At 38.3% G+C, this 18,594-nt stretch overlaps 2 protein-coding genes across 3 annotated transcripts; one reads left to right on the top strand and one right to left on the bottom strand.

The window, feature by feature from the left end:
• Positions 1-4,049: 4,049 nt before the first annotated feature.
• On the top strand, positions 4,050-9,519 carry ptafr (platelet-activating factor receptor). Its single transcript, XM_079641377.1, has 2 exons — positions 4,050-4,247; positions 5,686-9,519. The coding sequence occupies exon 2, from the start codon at positions 5,698-5,700 to the stop codon at positions 6,874-6,876; it is 1,179 nt and encodes a 392-aa protein (XP_079497503.1). The 5' UTR covers positions 4,050-4,247; positions 5,686-5,697; the 3' UTR covers positions 6,877-9,519.
• Positions 9,520-9,586: 67 nt separating this feature from the next.
• LOC307013761 (uncharacterized protein) lies at positions 9,587-13,814 on the bottom strand. 2 transcript variants are annotated; one of them, XM_079641303.1, is made up of 6 exons: positions 13,704-13,814; positions 12,203-12,289; positions 10,802-11,068; positions 10,152-10,283; positions 10,039-10,066; positions 9,587-9,948 (listed from the first exon to the last, which is right to left on the bottom strand). In XM_079641303.1, the coding sequence occupies exons 1-6, from the start codon at positions 13,714-13,716 to the stop codon at positions 9,831-9,833; spliced, it is 645 nt and encodes a 214-aa protein (XP_079497429.1). In that variant the 5' UTR covers positions 13,717-13,814; the 3' UTR covers positions 9,587-9,830. The 2 variants fall into 2 exon arrangements, with proteins under 2 accessions (XP_079497429.1, XP_079497428.1); XM_079641302.1 differs by lacking the exon at positions 13,704-13,814 and adding an exon at positions 12,388-12,492.
• Positions 13,815-18,594: the final 4,780 nt, after the last annotated feature.

The following is an 18,594-nucleotide window of genomic DNA, read 5'->3' as shown; positions in this document are numbered from 1 at the left end:
ATGTTCATTTGTGTGCATACATATTTCTGTCTGTATGTCTTATAATGTGATTTAAAAGCAGCTTGAGAGAGAAACATGTTTTTGGTAACCTTAGAAAAAATGGTCTTATCTATCAGTTTCCAGGGCTAAGGTCTGCTGTAAACATCAAACAACTATTGATCTATGAAGTAGCAAACCACAAAAAATCCATTAGGTTTAGAAAAAGTGGGATGACAGTAAGTAAAGACAGACATGGAAAATAACTATTTTTTATGAGGACATCTATCAGCTATGTTTCATCTTTCTTGAGAAGGTTGGCTCGTGCACAGACAAGTTTCTGTCATTCTAGGAATTTGCCTTAATACATAAAATATTATAAATGCAAATGCATAATACAGATTGTAATCTATTGCATGAGGAAAGTGGTGCGAGGAATGTCCTCTCCTGTAGCACATTCTGTGGTGCACACAGGATTCAGGAAGAGCAGCGTTCAAGCCAACATCCTTCCTAATCACTAACATCCTTCACCACCCAGCAACATTAAGTTGTTTATTCCAATAAACAGGCCTGGATGCACCAGCGCAAATCATAATCAAATGAATACACGCATTGTCTTTCAAAAGGAAGCTCTGTTGTTTTGCATTTTTATTTCACATCTGAGGAATTTTATCTTATCCAGAGTGGCTTGCAGTTGCAACAGCAGACTAATCTCTAATAATCCGGCGTATATCACCAACACTACAAGCAGTCAATAGTACAGAGTGCAAGGATCAGGTCAATAGTCACCTGACAATACTCTTTTGACTAGAATAATAAGCATGTAAGAAAAACATTAGACCACAGTAGAAGGATTTAATGCTTCAATATGACTAAAGCTTTCCCTACTTTGTGTACTACTTTGTCTACTCTGCTTTACAGCGGAGATAAGGATTAATGTGCTTAATTCACTGTCCTCGCAGAGTGGGTTTTGGCAAGTATTCAAACAGATGTAACCCTGATGGATCAAAATGAGGGGCAGCTTGTCATGGAGGGAAACATGCGCTTATCTAATGTAATAACGCACTGACAACATTCTGCAACATTGTGTTAACTGACATCAATAACTTGGTGTGCAGACGGTATGTTCGAAGGGACAGCCTCACTAAAATGCTGCTCACTAAATGTACATCTAAATAATTTGAATCTTGACAGTCTTTTTAACTTCAATCAGTACTGGCTAACAGTTCTTCCTGATCTTGATGTTTGATCCTTTTATGTCTTCATTTGGAAATACATAGCATTTCCAATAAAAGAGAGAGCTCCAAATCCTTTGATATGCATACAAAAATCTTGTTTTAATGTCAGGTTCTATATCATGTTAAAGTACAGATGCCTCAGTCTGTCTAGCTCACCCTCCCATGGCCCTCTGTTTCTCACTGCAGGGGGACATTCCTCAAACCTCAGCCTCTGGCATGCAATAAATCTGCCTGAGAGAGACCTACACTGACTGTACTGCCAAGAACCCTCTGCCAAACAAGACGAGCATCTGAACACTACCTATTTATCAGTTCTCAGCTTCTCTCTTTTCTACACAAGTGGCCTGAGTGTGCAGACACGGCCTACCAATCTGTAAAACATCCCACAAGGGTGTTTCATGTCTGCCAGAGGCAAAATGCCATGGATCAAGGTGAGGTGAGGGAGCAACTGTGAAAAGGTGTTAATGGGACAAGAGGAGCTCCACACAGGCAGCTCCCTCCCTTCCTGCCTCCCAGAGGAATGCATGACTCTGACTTTGACTATATTGCCATTAAAATAAGGAAAGAAATTATGAGGTCCTGGCAACTTTCCCTCTCTTTGTCTCTGCACCTGGAGTGAAAGTACAGCCACTCCTCAGGAAGAAGGATTCCTTGGAATGACCTGTGCAGCAGTGCAGAACATCAGGGATCACCTGCATGGATCTGTATCTGATTATTTTACATTTTTCTCTGGGACATTTAGAGGCCATATAGAGGATTATAAATGAGAAAAATAATCAGTTGGCATGCAGGCCAAAGCCAGACGCAGGTGTTCAGTTTATGGAAGATCTGTGAAGCGTTTCAGTACGGCCAGTGCAACAACATGGTATGCCTATATTTGATTTCAAGAGTTATTTAACATATACACTCTAAAATAATGCAAGCCTGTCTAAAAAAAGTAGGCTTCCCTTAAAACAAATTGCCTTCAAATGTGAGTTAATCAACAACTGTTAAGTCACACGAGCAAACATTAAAGTTACGTTTTCCCACCAGTTATATTTTCTCAATTCTTTGTCATAATTCTCATCTCCTGGGGAAGCCAATTATGTATCGGAAACTCTGTTAATGATAAAGTGAAGAGAGTTTAGAAACTGAAGTTGATACTAATCCTTATCCTGCATTGCATTGTTTTAATTTCTATCTGATGAAACAACCGCGACTCTATGTCTGAGAGTGGTGTCTAAATGAAAAATATGGACATGCATGCAGTAAAGGTCCTAAGGCCAGAATCAAACCCTGGACGCTGCGGTTTTAACCACTCGGCTACCAAGGCACTCAACACTTAGCTGTACATCCAATTCTATGTGACTTTCCGTGAGACTCAATGTTTGAAAATAAATAACCTGGATAAAGTAAGAGTTTTATAGTGTTGTTGATATATTTAAAAAACAATGACACATATTCAACACTGTTTGAACCAAACCACAACTCACATAAGCTGCTTTCAATGACCAAGACAAATCTCTCTTGCTTGCTGTGGAATCTTTTGTATCCACACCCAAACCACGAGCAGCAAGACGTATCGTGAAAAAAAATGTATGTATTTTTCCAGTGTAGTCTGAGCCAGTATATACCCAGCAATGGCACAATACGTCTGGCAGTCATGCAGGGCACAACCACCAAAAGGCTCTGCTCTCTTGTTCCTCCGCCAAGCCATAATAACAGCAATAAGGTTTGGGAGGCTCGTTAACCTTAATCTAGGAATTACACTGTGGCACCAGGGAGAGGAGGACGTGTTGTGTTGTGTGCTTCTACATAGGGGCCTGAATTAAACATTTACCAAAGGGGGACTCGGGGGTGGGGCTGCTGCTTTGAAGAGTGGGACTGGTAGTTCATGCAGCAGTGCCTCACCTGGGTTAAAGTCAATCAGTTTATTTTCCTCTTGTATTAGCCTCTTCCTCCCCCATGTGGTCAAAATGAATTACTGCACAATAGCCTCGACTTGTGATGAGCCAGAAATACACATAACACTATTTTATACAGATTCAGAAAAACCACACAATACATAGGCTATTTAGGTTTAAACCTAAACCAGCTAGGTATATTTATAGACCTATAAACCCTTTGTCATACTACAATACGTACCCTGAAAAAATGTATGCCAACATCAGGAGGCATGGTGACACAACTAGAAATAAAAAAAATGCCCCTCCAATATACCTGATGGGCTACATATAACGAATGTAAACTCAGATTAAACATAATTTGGATCCACACTATTTGATTAATTGTTATAGTTCAAGACTATTGGCCACAATCATGTTTCACTGTGGAGATGAAAAGTTCTGATCAATTACAGACTTTATTTAGTCAATGTTTAATGTTGGATCCTAAAAGAAAGTAAAACTTACAGTTGACCTCTTTGGTGGCAACTTGGGGCAACCAAAGTTAGTATTTTGATAAGTAACAATGTTGTGGTAATAGTTACTAATGGTTTTATTAAATCTTTCTTGATATTTTGTGATATTTTATTAAACTTTGGAACGAAATGGACTTAATCACCCGAATATTATTATTGTTTCTCTCCGCTAGTAACCCCTTAGCTAACAAGATATCAGGCTGAATTGTTATAATAACGTCAGTGATTTAATGTTTCTTAATAAATAATAATGCACTGATGTTTGCCTCTGGTCTCGGGCAAGTTTCGCTTAATTTAAATCCGTCAGATTATTGGCAGTGTCTCCACTTTCCCAGGGAAAATAAAACAGATTTTTAAGGACGAGGAAATAAAGACTGACTATAAAACTCCAAGATTGCTCCAAGTGGGCGTCTTGCTTCGTTTTAGAAGTCGGTAACACGAGGTTAACGCCTGTTGCACCATGAGGGGCTTTTCCAAAAAAGACAGAAAGACGGTGACACTTCCTTCGTAGTGAACTTTGAAGCACAACTTCATCACGCCCATATACAGGCATTCAACTGTAAACGAGTATATAGCTGCCGAGGCATTCGCAGTGACCAATTCCTGGGAGAAATAAGAGGAGAAGAAGCATTCTGGTAAGTAGACTATCTTTTTAAGTATTTTTCCTAGAAACAAACAAACAGTAGGATATGAGACATTAGGGGAGGTAGATCAAACCTTTTTAAACTGTAAAACTAATTTGGACTAGAACTGAGCTGCGTCTGAAGATTGAAGTGAAATCTCACAAAATCTACCACTAAAACAAAAGCGTACTTTTATTGTTTTGACACACCTTACATGTTTTTTTTGTTGTTGCTGAAAACATGTGACAAAACGGCTTAGTATTGTGCAATACAATTTAACACAAGACTGCAGCCTACAAAATTACCTATACTGAGGGCCCCCGGGCTGCCATTTGCCCATCCCTGGTTTAGATAGTTCACTTTAGTCTAAGTTGTCTTGTGGGTCTTTTGACACACTTGACATGGTAAGGTTATATTGTCCTTTTTTTGTTGTTGCTGAAAACAATATTGACAAAACGGCTTAGTATTATTATGCAATACAATTTAACACAAGAAGGCAGCCTACAAAATGACCTATACTCAGGGCCCCCGGGCCGCCATTTACCCATCCCTGGTTTGGATAGTTCACTTTATTCTAAGTTGTCTCAGTGGGTCTCAAACGTTTTGATCACAATTTATATAAACAAATATTTCCAAGGCACACCTTTATAATTATTAGGATAAATAAAAACAGGTTTGAAATCATTCCTATGTATAGCCTACTATAGGACAGTAAATCAAAAATGTCGTTTAGAACTGGAGATATAAAATATGCATTAATAAATAAATGTTATCTGGTAAAATAAGATATAAATGAACCACAAAAATAAAATAAGTTAGCCTACATTTATTTGTTATTGGCTATGGTAGGTTATTGAATATGTTCACATACTTATTTGGTTATTAAAATGCAAACCGATCTTTTTCATATGGGTGTTTAGAGTTGTACCCCCTAGTCTCTAGTAATTGGGCGCTCAAAGTGCACCAGATTGAAGCATTTTACTTTAAAATGTTAAAATCTACCAGGAGCAGACCCCCCTAGAGGATGTGACGTCCACCCCCCAATTGAAACATGTTCATACAATACTAAATACATTTGAAGCCTTTTTATATAAGCTGTCCACCATGTCAATACGTTGCTCTTTTTGTAGTGTATTGGTCTTTTGTAGAGGTTTTTCATTATCAGCTAAAATCTTGCCTAGGGCAGCAAATTAGTAAGAACTGGCCCTGGTGTCATCCCCACAGCACCAACCATTTGAAACATGTTCCAAGGCTATGCCTATACTTGTTTCAACACTTCTCCAAAACTAGTTTTAACCAATACAGTTGGTCTTTATTTTGTATAAGACTTAGTTTTAGCTAGGTGTACCAAATAAACTGGCAACTAAGTGTACATTTTCTGACAAAAAAACCCATCAGAATGCTTTATGTTGTGATAGGACATAACTATAGTGTGTTTTGTTTCCCACAGACGCACAGAGAGATGGCCTTCTCATCTGCTGAAAAAGTTGCCGTAACAGGGACCTCTGGTCTGGGCTCTTCGGCGGGTAACAGCTCATTCTTCCTTGACTCTGAGTTTCGTTACATCCTGTTCCCAGTTGCATATGGCATCATCTTCATCCTGGGCCTCATTGCCAACCTCTACGTGCTGTTTGTCCTGCGATGCCTTCGCCAAGCCAAGGCCATGGCTGAAATCCGCATCTACATGACAAACCTGACCATCGCTGATCTCCTTTTCATCTGTGCACTTCCCTTTTGGATTGGATATTACAGTCGGAATGGTCACTGGATTTACACAGACTTCATGTGCCGGCTGACTGGCTCGTTGTTCTTCATCAACACCTACTGCTCCATCCTCTTCCTCGGGGCCATCAGTGTCAACCGATACTGGGCAGTGACCCGGCCTCTAGATGCGGCCTCTTCTGACCACAGACGACGTGGGATCATCGTGTGCGTTGTAATCTGGGCATTGACTATTGCCATGGCTATTCCTTTCCTGGCTTCTCCAGGGACCCAAACGGATGAGAATAACTGCACTCGCTGTTTCGAGGGGTACCAGAATGAAACAGATTTTCAGAAGAGAACAGTTGCAGTCATTCATTTTGCAATAATTGGAATGTTTTTTGTTGTATTTTTTCTGATCGTGGTGTGTAATTTTCTTATTGCTCGAGCGCTACTTTCTCAAGGTGCTCCTCAGTCAGAGTTGCGATCAACGATCATATCGAGAAAATCCACCATGACCATGTCTGCCTCAACTAAAAGGCCCAGAGGGGTGAAACGGAGAGCTCTGCAGATGTTGTTAGCAGTTGTGGGAGTGTTTGTTTTCAGTTTCCTGCCCCATCATGTAGTTCAAGGATTCTGGACACTTGCAGTCTTGCAGATCTCTAAGGGCTGGGGACACGTTGAGTGGAACCAGAAAACTCTTCAGGTGCTCAATGACGCCCATCAGATCACTTTGCTTCTTATGGGCCTCAACTGCATTTTGGATCCTGTAGTCTATTATTTTGCTACAAGAAAGTTTAGAGGGTTCATCATGGCCCATATGAAGAAGATGATAAAGGGAGAGGGCTGCTCTCAGACGACCACCTCACTGATCTCCATGGACAGCAAACATCAGGACCCGAGACTTAATAGCGAGCAGCAACAGCCCGAAATGGATTGATTAAAACGTGTTATGTATTTTTACGAAGATGTAGATATCTCCTACTTGTTTTAAATACTTTCAGGAACCCCAATTATTCATGATTTCAAAACATACAGTGTTTTTTTGCACCTCTGGATCAATAAGCAATTTTAAGTTGTATGTAATTCAGTGTTGGTGGTTTGGTTGCACACCCTTAAGTATTGAATGTTTTCTCACAAACCTTTTCTTGACGTTTTATTCACACAGGCTGTGGTCTGAATTTCACAAGTTCTACCGCTCTTCCTGTGTAGAATAAAAATGTGAAAGCAGAAGTTTTGAAAGCAGAAGTACAGTGGGGCAAAAAAAGAATGAGTCAGCCACCAATTGTGCAAGTTCTCCCACTTAAAAAGATGAGAGAGGCCTGTAATTTTCATCCTAGGTATACTTCAACTATGAGAGACAGTATGGGGGAAAGAATCCAGGAAATCCCATTGTAGGATTTGTAATGAATTAATTGGTAAATTCCTCGGTAAAATAAGTATTTGGTCACCTACAAACAAACAAGATTTCTGGCTCTCACAGACCTGTAACTTCTTCTTTAAGAGCCTCCTCTGTCCTCCACTTGTTAACTGTATTAATGGCCCCTGTTTGAAATCGTTATCAGTATAAAAGACACCTGTCCACAACCTCAAACAGTCACACTCCAAACTCCACTATGGCCAAGACCAAAGAGCTGTCAAAGGACACCAGAAAGAAAATTGTAGACCTGCACCAGGCTGGGAAGACTGAATCTGCAATAGGTAAGCAGCTTGGTGTGAAGAAATCAACTGTGGGAGCAATTATTAGAAAATGGAAGACATACAAGACTACTGATAATCTCCCTCGATCTGGGGCTCCACGCAAGATCTCACCCTGTGGGGTCAAAATGATCACAAGAACGGTGATCAAAAATCCCAGAACCACATGGGGGGACCTAGTCAATGACCTACAGAGAGCTGGGACCAAAGTAACAAAGGCTACCATCAGTAACACACTACGCCGCCAGGGACTCAAATCCTGCAGTGCCAGACGTGTCCCCCTGCTTAAGCCAGTTACATGTCCAGGCCCGTCTGAAGTTTGCTAGAGAGCATTTAGATGATCCAGAAGAGGATTGGGAGAATTTCATATGGTCAGATGAAACCAAAATAGAACTTTTTGGTAAAAACTCAACTAGATGTGTTTGGAGGAGAAAGAATGCTGAGTTGCATCCAAAGAACACCATACCTACTGTGAAACATGGGGGTGGAAACATCATGCTTTGGGGCTGTTTTTCTGCAAAGGGACCAGGACGACTGATCCGTGTAAAGGAAAGAATGAATGGGGCCATGTATCGTGAGATTTTGAGTGACAACCTCCTTCCATCAGCAAGGGCATTGAAGATGAAACGTGGCTGGGTCTTTCAGCATGACAATGATCCCAAACACACCGCCCGGGCAACGAAGGAGTGGCTTCGTAAGAAGCATTTTAAGGTCCTGGAGAAGCCTAGCCAGTCTCCAGATCTCAACCCCATAGCACATCTTTGGAGGGAGTTGAAAGTCTGTGTTGCCCAGCGACAGCCCCAAAACATCACTGCTCTAGAGGAGATCTGCATGGAGGAATGGGCCAAAATACCAGCAACAGTGTGTGAAAACCTCGTGAAGACTTACAGAAAACGTTTGACCTCTGTCATTGCCAACAAAGGGTATATAACGAAGTATTGAGATGAACTTTTGTTATTGACCAAATACTTGTTTTCCACCATCATTTGCAAATCAATTCTTTAAAAATCAGACAATGTGATTTTCTGGATTTCTTTTTCTCATTTTGTCTCTCATAGTTGAGGTATACCTAGGATGAAAATTACAGGCCTCTCTCATCTTTTTAAGTGGGAGAACTTGCACAATTGGTGGCTGACTAAATACTTTTTTGCCCCACTTTACATTCCAATCAATAATGACCCTGAGAATCTGCAGGAGCGCACTTTATCTCTTTAGTCTGTGAAATTAACTGATGTAGCACCAGACATGTTTTTAAATCCTCCAACAACAAGTTGTTGATCTGTTCTAAAACCAGTAAAGAAGCCAAGAATGAATCCCACTGTGGCTTAGGAGATAAAGGTTGATTCCTTTCACCTACAGTCAACATGTTGAAGTGCAATTGACCATCTTGACACCAGTGTGTATATGATTAGCATAATGTCAGTAAAATGTCATGTTGTTGTCGCAGATAAACACACAGTTTACAGTTTTCTTTTCTTTTTCTTAAACTGTTCATAGACAAGTGAAATCCTTGATTGCGAAATAAGGGAACATAAGTAAAACTTGAGCTACATTTCCCATCTGGAATTCAATATTGTGACATAATATGTAAAAACCTTTGATTCACTGTGACAAAGAAACCCAATGGCTATTATTTTTCACTGATCTTTTGTTCTATTGTGTATTTTATTTTGTATGTAGTGTATGCTAACCTGCTGTTGCTAACCAGATTTGTAAAGCATATTTTTCAGAGGAACAGCTTTGATTATCTAGTGTGGTACTATAAAGTGTTTTCAATGCTGTTTTGAGCTTCCTAAAAGGAAAATATGCTGTTTTTTACTCAATAAAGAAAATATTATTTGTGTAACATATTTTTCACAAGGGATTAAAAAAAAATAGAAACTCAGTGTCTGTCATATCAATATCTATCAGTTTTGATACACAACACATTAAAAAAACAACAGTACATGCAGTTTGAGACACATACAAATTAAAGGTTTTATTGAAATCTGCTAAATACAGAGCAAATAAGAGCTTTCTTGTTGATTTGGGAATATTTTAACCAAGCCCGAATTCAGATTGGGGCAAATTATTTTTGTCTAAAAACATTAAATCAAACATTTATGGCAAACTTCATAATTCAGGTTGAAGGTTTTGCTGAGTTTTATTTGCAAATATCCTGTTCCATTGCGTATATCTCCACCTTCCAATGAATGATCATGAAAGACTGGAGTAATCATTCCCAGTCACATTGGTGAGGTCCAGATTACTGTAGTCATTGCCGGTGTAATTCATGTACACATCTCCGCCGCTTTCAGCTGGTGGAAAACCTCCCCTGGGGGGTAGAAACGTGATCAGACTTTAATAAATACAGTCTTCTGAGTCAGCTGTACATGTGAACAAATTGCAAACTGTGGTAACTTACTTTGGAGACTTATCCGTTCCAGGGAAAGCTTTAAGGAAACCAAGAACATAAAATCATCCACAGACCATCAGCTTAAAATATGACCCAGCAGGAAATGCTTTACGTTTTTTTACCTTTAGCTGCAGTGTTTGAGGTGGTCTTTGTGGCAACAAGTCTTTGAAATCCGAGCCAAAAAAGTATACCAAAGAGGACGATCAAGGCCAGGAGAAAGAAGACAAAGGCAGCAATTCCTAACTTCTCAGCAACTGTTGTAGGTTGGGGAAACAGAAATGTGGGAGAAAGGCTTTGATTAAAGAAAACAGCAAATTATGATTATCAGTTAAAAAGACAACAAAACTTTCTTTCTCTTTGCATGAAAACTTTTCTTGTTTCTGATTCAAATATGCATGGTCGCATAGGAACAAGAAATGTAAATGTAAAACTGAAATTTGATATTTTTGAGATCCTTTTACAAACCAGTCACCTATACACATCCAGGAAATACAAAACAGCATAGCCTTTATTTGGAGTCCTGCTCCTGTACAACTATGTCTCAATGTTAACACTTATCTTTGTATGTAGTTTTTTAGCTTCTAAATGCTCATCCATATTCACCAACTAGTTGCTAAATGTTAGCGGATAACAACGTCTTGTTGCTGGCACAGATGCCCACTGTGGCCAGAAACAGCTATGAGTATGTGAGCGTAAACCAAATCAGCCAATGAGCTGAATGATGCATTTAGGCTTTTAGAGCTGAAAGGTAGAGTCAAAACAGATCACCAACCTGTTGTATGAGTGGAGGTTATAGAGACGGTGTGCAATGAGCTCATTCTGCCAGATACTGTGTTGTTGGCAAAGCATTGGTAAGTCCCACTCTGCTCTGGTCTGGTAAGTGTCAGATCCCTTGACTTTCCCACTTCTGTTTTCCGATGTTTCCAGGACCAATTGACAGAGTCTGGTATGGTGGAAGGGCCACAGTACAGGAGAACTGTACAACCTTCTGTGACTGGGTAGTCTGGTGTGGCCACCAGCTGCAGAGGAGGAAGCTGTCCTGGAGAGGAATACAAGTGAGTTTAACACAGAATGATGGATGATGAAAGGATGGAGGAGCGAGTAAATCAAACTGTTTCAGACAGAATATATTGACATTACAATGTCTTTTTGTTGGTCGGTCCATTAACCACTGAGGTAAAAAAAGAAAATACCTAAAGAAATATTGGATGAATTGCTATGAAATTCTGTAAAGACATTCATGTTCCCCAGAGGATGAACCCTGATGACTTTTGGCAATCCTATAACCTTTTATATACTGTAGTGCCATCATCAGGTCAACGTATCGATGCCCAATAATTTCCTTTATGACCGACTAGATGCAGGATTAATGAGATCCTTCTCACACTCATATGTACTTTGTGTTTAGTATTAATGAACAAATGTGAGATATCCCCCTTTATTCTGGAAGTACATTTCTCATTACTTTTTCCAATAGAGGATTTTGAGTGACTTACAGTGGGAGCTTTTCTACAGATTTGATCACAATTGTCCTGTTAATTAGTAAGTACAAAAGATAAGAAAATGTCTGTTTAAAATATCTGGTTCTTTGATTGAAAGTACAAGCCTGTGTTTAAAAAAATTAGGTTAACATGAACTAAGACTCCCAAATAGCTTAAAATGGAGTTACATGTTAATGGGAAGTGGAAGCTAAAGATTATGCTTTTGACAAAAACTGCAGATTTGATTAATTTCATTTTCTGGCACTGTGTTATATTCTCAACTGTAATAACAAAGCTTTTTGGATCCGCAATCATTTTGAGCCACACTTCTGATTGGTCTTTTCATGATAGGCAGTGGCTATAATTAAGTAGGAAACATAATATCTTAGTGACAAAATAATACATTTTGGTGGCCACAACATTAACCTATATCATTGTTGCACAATTCCGGGCACTACTTTGTTTCAGTGTTCAGTAGGCTACCATTGAACTTAAAATAAAAAATACATGAGAATACAGAATGGATAAAAAACATTTCCAGAAGTAGAAGACGTTTTCAGTTATTAATAATGTGCATGTTAGCATGTAGCTCAAAACACTCCTCTATACTGTAGAGCAGTGTAAATCCTAGCGTGGCTGTTCAACTTTCTTTAAACATTTGTGTTGGATTGGAATATCTATACAAGGCCTACCTTCTGTGGTCATTCTAGGTGTAGACGTTTCCAAGGAAGTCGTTATAGCAGTTGTTGTTACGGGCCATTCTGTAGTCGTGGGTTGTGCTGTAAAGACAAAAAGAAGCACAAAAAACTGCTGACATTATATTTGAAACCTATACCCTGTATTCTATTATTACATTCCTTAATAGGAATGGGCTTACCTTCACACAAAAAGAACAGGAGAAAAAAGGTACGCAGCATGCTGTTTTGAGATAAACTCAAAGCAAATGCTACAATCAGTTCAGGCAAACATGTACAAGAATGAATCAAATGTTATAATTGAAGAACAGGTGAGAATGGAGGAAGTATAAGACCAGGAAACTGAAATAAAGGGAAGTTAGAAGTTCCTTTTACATATATTCAACAAAACAACTGTGCAAAAACAATGAATATCTCTCCCCGATCTGATACACAGGCTATCAGTGTGCACTTCTCCTATCCGTAGTTATTTAAAATCTTGGTACTACATTTAAACAATAGACACATGTTGCAAAGGAAGCAGAAAGGAAAACTTAAAAAAGGACACGCAAAACTATCGATACATAAAAAACCTTTCATGTATCGCCACAATCAGGGTAAAATAACCGCCCAAATGTTTGCTTTATGACCAAGAACCTGCAAAATCAAAGACATTCCAATGAGACTCATCTGTACTTGGTGTTTCGTGCTAACTGATGCTCCGGAAACACATTATTTTTCCAGTTATTGTCAAGTTACTTACAAGTTGCTCTTCTACTGCTTCGTAAAGCATGACACAGGTCATATTAAATCTTCAGTTTAAGATAATAAATGATTTTATGGCTATTTTGTTTTTGGTATTTTGGTTATTCGACAAAAAGTAGAGGCCTGTTTTCAGCAAAGATTGTGGCGGCGGTAGACATAAACTAAGACTAAATTGATGTTACATGTTCAACTTGAGGGTGAGAAGATTATAAAGATGATGCTGTTGAGAAAAAACAAAGCTTTAATTTCATCACAATTAAATTCTGGGTTTGTTGATGTTACATTCAGAATAAAAATCCTTTCTATCCACACTTTTGACTCTTTTTTTCCCCCCTATGGCAATGGCTGGCGAGGTACATGCCACACATGACTACAAAACATAATTTGAATGGGTGCCCTTGACACTATCCTATATAATTGTTACATAATTAAGGGAACTACTTTTTTTTTACCTCATCAGTAGGCTACCATTGAGCATATTGTTTAAAGATAAGGTTAAAATGGGAACACAAAAACGTTTCCAGAACCAAGAGGCCCTTCCCCCTAATAAATATTTGTAGGTAAGAATGCTCAAAACACTGATGTGTACTGTAAATGACATTAGGGTTACGGAGCTATAAGCGCGGCTGTTCAACTTGCTTTCCATAATTGTATTTGGTTGGAATAACTGTACAAGGCCTACCCTCTGTGGTCATTCTAGTAGAAGTTTCCAAGGAAGTCATTGTAGGCAGTGGTATCTGGGATTTTACTGTACCTTCTGTGGTCATTCTAGGTGTAGACGTTTCCAAGGAGGTCGTTAAAGCAGCTGTTGTTGTGGGCCATTCTGTAGTTGTGGTCCTTAATTCATTCAAAGAAATGAGCTTACCTGTGCTCTCACAAAAAAAGATCAGGAGAAAAAAAGTACGCAGCATGTTGTTTTGAGATGAGCTAAAGTAATATGTGACACACTCACTTCAGGCAAACAGGTACAAGAATGAATCAGATGTTTAAATTAAAGCACTCGTGAGAATGGATTGAATGGAGGGAACCGGGAAGATTAAATAAAAGGAAGTCAGTGTGTCCACCTCCTATACCAATGGCATTAAGCGATAGACCACAAAGGAAGCAGTGAAAACAAACTCAAAATAGGACAGGAAAACTATTATAACATAAGAAACACAGGACAATAGCTTAATCAAACCAAAGGGTAGGAGTAATACAAATACAAATGAGCATAAACAGAATCATAATTAAACCTTATCCCACATCCCGCCCATGAAAGCATTTAGTATGTAACATTTTAAATCTGTCAATCAACTTAAGACCTGCAGGTAAAACAGTTAACCAAACTCCACAGAACTTTTAATGGTTTTTGGAAAATTCTGAGCTGGAGGACAAGTCTATCAGACTCTCAACACACTTGGTTCTTAACATTTCATATCTGCGACAGTGGTCACCTTCAGGCTCAGGCTGTGATGACAGCTAAGATTGTCGCTGTTCGACAGTTTGACACCAGACCTCTCGCCTGAGGCCAACACTCAATGGCTGCCAGAGCCGGTTAGGAGAAATATTTCTATGATTCTGCAAAAAGCACAGGAATAGTCATGGTTTAGTTTTATTACACTCATTACATTCTTTGATGGTTCTTTTTACACTCATACTGACATATTGGCCAATTCACATATTTTCTTGTCAAAGACTTGTATTTACATAACATAGAGTGGGAAGCTTCCCCATTATGTAGGAATTATATAAATAATTCAAATAAATGCGGCAAAGGCTCAAATTTGTTGAACAACACATTTGTAACAGGTTTTTTAATTGACCAAAAAACATGAACAGTTGGAAGATTGAAAACGGGATTATTATTAGGATTATTTGTGTGTCATTGAAAAGTAGAATCATTTAGAAAGATGTAAACATTAAAGTTTCTATTTTAGAAAAGCTGACACTGTAGTGCATCGCTGGTTTTAAAAGTGATTTATAAGAGTCATGTTTAAAGATGTGCAATACTTAAAACGTTTATAAAGATCCTCTGAGTGTGTGTCATTAGTTAGCTGATAAAATGTTAGGGATAAATACCTTGACATATTGACTACAAGAGCTTGAATCAAACAAGCAACCTTGTATTTGAAAGACTAACTCACATAGCAACAGTCGCACCTGGTATATAAGTGGTGTGGATGAGTACTTTAAAGGTTTCATGAATAGAGGGGACTTGAATGTGAAATAAGAACAAGAAAATAATAGTCTAAATGCATGAAAAAGCAGCAGAATATTTGAACTGAAAACTTTTGAACTAAAAGCATACGTCACCATTAATGTCTAAAATATGTGGAACATGTTGAAGTCAGTATGAAGTCTCCATCAGATGGAAAATAATAGGCTGAGACAGTCTGTTAAACTCCAGTGAACACGTCATTAGTCTGCTGCTCTAATTATGTCAATTGGAGTTATGACATCATCGTGTTCCATGACACATGTGTTTATATTTGAGCTAACGAAGTGTCCAGAGATCAAAGGTTTCCATGGTGATTAGTGAGAGGAAGGCATTTTCATTGTTCTGAATGGGAGATAAACCTGTTACATGTGAACGTTTTGTTGAAGAACCGTAACAGATATCAGTGAAATGTCAAAGCTTGAAGCATGTCAAGGAACTTTTTGTGTACTTTCGGGTTAATAATGTGGCATTTTTGGCAGATGAACTAAAGGTGTGCGCGGCTGCTGTGGTGGGGAAAGGTGAGGCTGAATTTACAATGGGTTTTAATGGAGACATGTTGAAAGTTTTTGTCACTTCATGCCCTCAAGAGGCATTTTGTTTATATTATTTTTGCTTAATTTTTTTTTATCTTTCAAGCTACGAGATGTTTTCTTACGTTTATCATGACAAATGATGTCTCAGGAATGTAGGGTTTGGGAATTATGGCAGGTTCAAAAGAAAATATTAAGGCATAATTAAATCTGTCCTCCACTCTAGCTGTGACATCACGCACTCTAAAATCTGAAGAAGGCCTCTTTACCAATAGTCTAGCAGGAAGGGCCCTCAGATTTTGAGATACCCCTACCCGAGGTAGAACAAATGACAACAATGATTTTTCTTATCTTTAGGGTCTCCCATTAATGAAATTGATTGTTGTCAAATTTTATTTTGAGGGAAATTTTTTTTTTTTGGGTTGTTCTTTAGAACTACCCCAATCCCTGAAAAAGAGCCAAATTAGACCAGGTCGAATGTGGGAAAGGTGACTAAGAAGCCCATAACTTGAGAATGACCTCTCTTATCCTCTTTAGATTTGCTGAGGTATGAACTAAGTGGCTGTCCTACATCACCAAATAGTCAGACAATTATTTAACTAAAAACATACTGAATTATAGTCCTGTAAATTTAGCTTTAGTTTAGATGGAAATTGTACTTTTTGGTGATAGGAACATAGGACTCGATCACTTTTCTCTCATTTATCAGAAAAAAAGAAATCCCCCAAAAATATACCATTACTGAATTGTCTAGGGTGCTATTGAACACTAACCAGTAGTTGTATGGAAATATCTGGTACAGTTCTATTGCAAATGAGATTTATTTAGACATAGGCCTACCTCTTCTCTGATACAGTCAAATTCCGAATGGGGGATAAGTGGCATAATAGCTTATAAGTTAAGAATGCTTACTCTGATGGTCATTATATTTGCAGAGGGAAATACCAGGTGGCTGACCTACATCACGAAATAGTCAGAATTTAGTTTTGATCCTGAAATGCAGGAAGTGATCTCTCTCTCAACATAAAACTGCTTCTGTAGAAGTAAGTTTAGCAATATCACCATGTGATAGACTAAATTACAACTAATCACTGGGTATCTATCCTCAGAAAGAGTAAAACATTTGAAAAAGCATTAAATTGAAACACATCGGATAGACATTTTTAAATACTCAAACAAACTTCCTCTTAATTTAACAATACACTCAATGTACTGTTTACCTTCGAATAGATAACACAGCTCATGCATTAACCCAATCAGTACTTTATGTTTCACACATTCATTAGCATTATCTTTTTTGAATAAATGCAACCAGAACCACACGGATGTAAACAACTCATTAATAGGTGCTTTTAGAAGCCACGTTGAATTATTACTGTTTACAGCTCAGTGGGTGATTGGCCAATCATTTGGCAGGTGTGTGAGCTCTGGTTCTCGCCCTGATCTAAGTAGGTTTATTATACTATTGTTTTATGGTATAAGAGTTTAATAGTAAAACTATAAACAAATTAAATCAGAATCCAGCAATAAGAGAACTATGTCTTTAGTTGCCATGCATCTTAAGAAACAGAAAAAACCACACCAGCTTGTTTCATTTCCTCATGTAACAAGCAATAGACCCGATGAAGAAATGTTCTTTACAAAAGTCACATACGTCAGATTGCTAAAGAGAGAGAAGGCGTATGATATAGAGTTTCTGCACACAACCCGTACCCATCTGTGACTTCCTCTTAATGAAATAATGTACACCAAAGGGAACAGAGGAACTTCTCCCTCACTGTGAAAAGATAGATGAAGATACTGTATAATTATACATGTCTGCCCTCATGTGTGTGCAAGTGTGTTAGTATGAGCGTGTGTCTTTCCTCAAGTCATTATTCTTCCTGATTCTTCTTCTATTATTCATTACTAATTCATTATTCTCCCTTTACCGCTGGCGACAGTCATGCCTGTTGGTTCACCCCACTACCACTGTGGCTCTCCTGACGGTAGATGACAGTATAATAATGGGATGAAGTGTGTGTGATATTGTCACAAAATGTTTGTTTTGATTGACTTGGACATGTGCAAATAGTACAACTCATGTTATACCTAATGACTACCTCTATAAATATTGACTGAATGATCTCCAGAGCAGCATCTGCCCAGTGACTATAGAAGCTGTTTGTGATCAGATAATGAATAGTGTGAATTTATGTATAGGGTTGGGAAATGTTGTGAGCAAAAGAGAAGGAGGCATTTCTTCCTAAGCATCTCTAACTGTTATGTAATTGACAGTTAGAGATGCTAAATGTATTTGCTCAATTAATAATGTAAAACAAAATCACAAAATTCAAAATTTCCTCAATAAGTGTTACAATAAATTCAGACTGCTGTGCACTTTTGGGTGTGTACAGTGAAAAAATATATATATTGAGAGGAAGATTATAATTAAGCAATCCGGCAGTACAGAAAAAAACCTAAACTTTAAAACATTAACAACAACATTAACAACTAAAGAGAAACATCTGTGAGTGGATCAGTTTGGTCCCAACAAAGAGCACATTTTGTGAGTTTATACTATCTACCTTTTGTATAAATTGTTTAGTTTTTTATAGAATTTATGTAATCAACAAGAATTAGATTTTCTGGTTGAATTTGGTTGAATAAAATAAAAAGGTTGAATCAGCAAAAGGACTAAAGTCAGATACACAGCAATAACTCAGCAAAAGCTCTAGCAGCAAAATCTTGATCTTGAATATGTGCATTTAATTAAACGTGTATTAAACTTCTTACCTTGGGTGAGGAAGAGATTTAGTCTTCTTTCAAAAGTTACACGGTGTGACTTTAAACCATGAGCTGCAATAACATGCCACTTGGGGGCAGTGGAAACAAGCTGTGAACACTACACTGAGCTGTCATCACCTTTTGACCTT

Source organism: Notothenia rossii (assembly GCF_949606895.1).
Source record: "Notothenia rossii genome assembly, chromosome: 7".
NCBI classification, from domain to species: domain Eukaryota; kingdom Metazoa; phylum Chordata; class Actinopteri; order Perciformes; family Nototheniidae; genus Notothenia; species Notothenia rossii.
The sequence above is the reverse complement of the archived record's forward strand: the minus strand, read 5'-3'. Positions and strand labels throughout refer to the sequence as shown.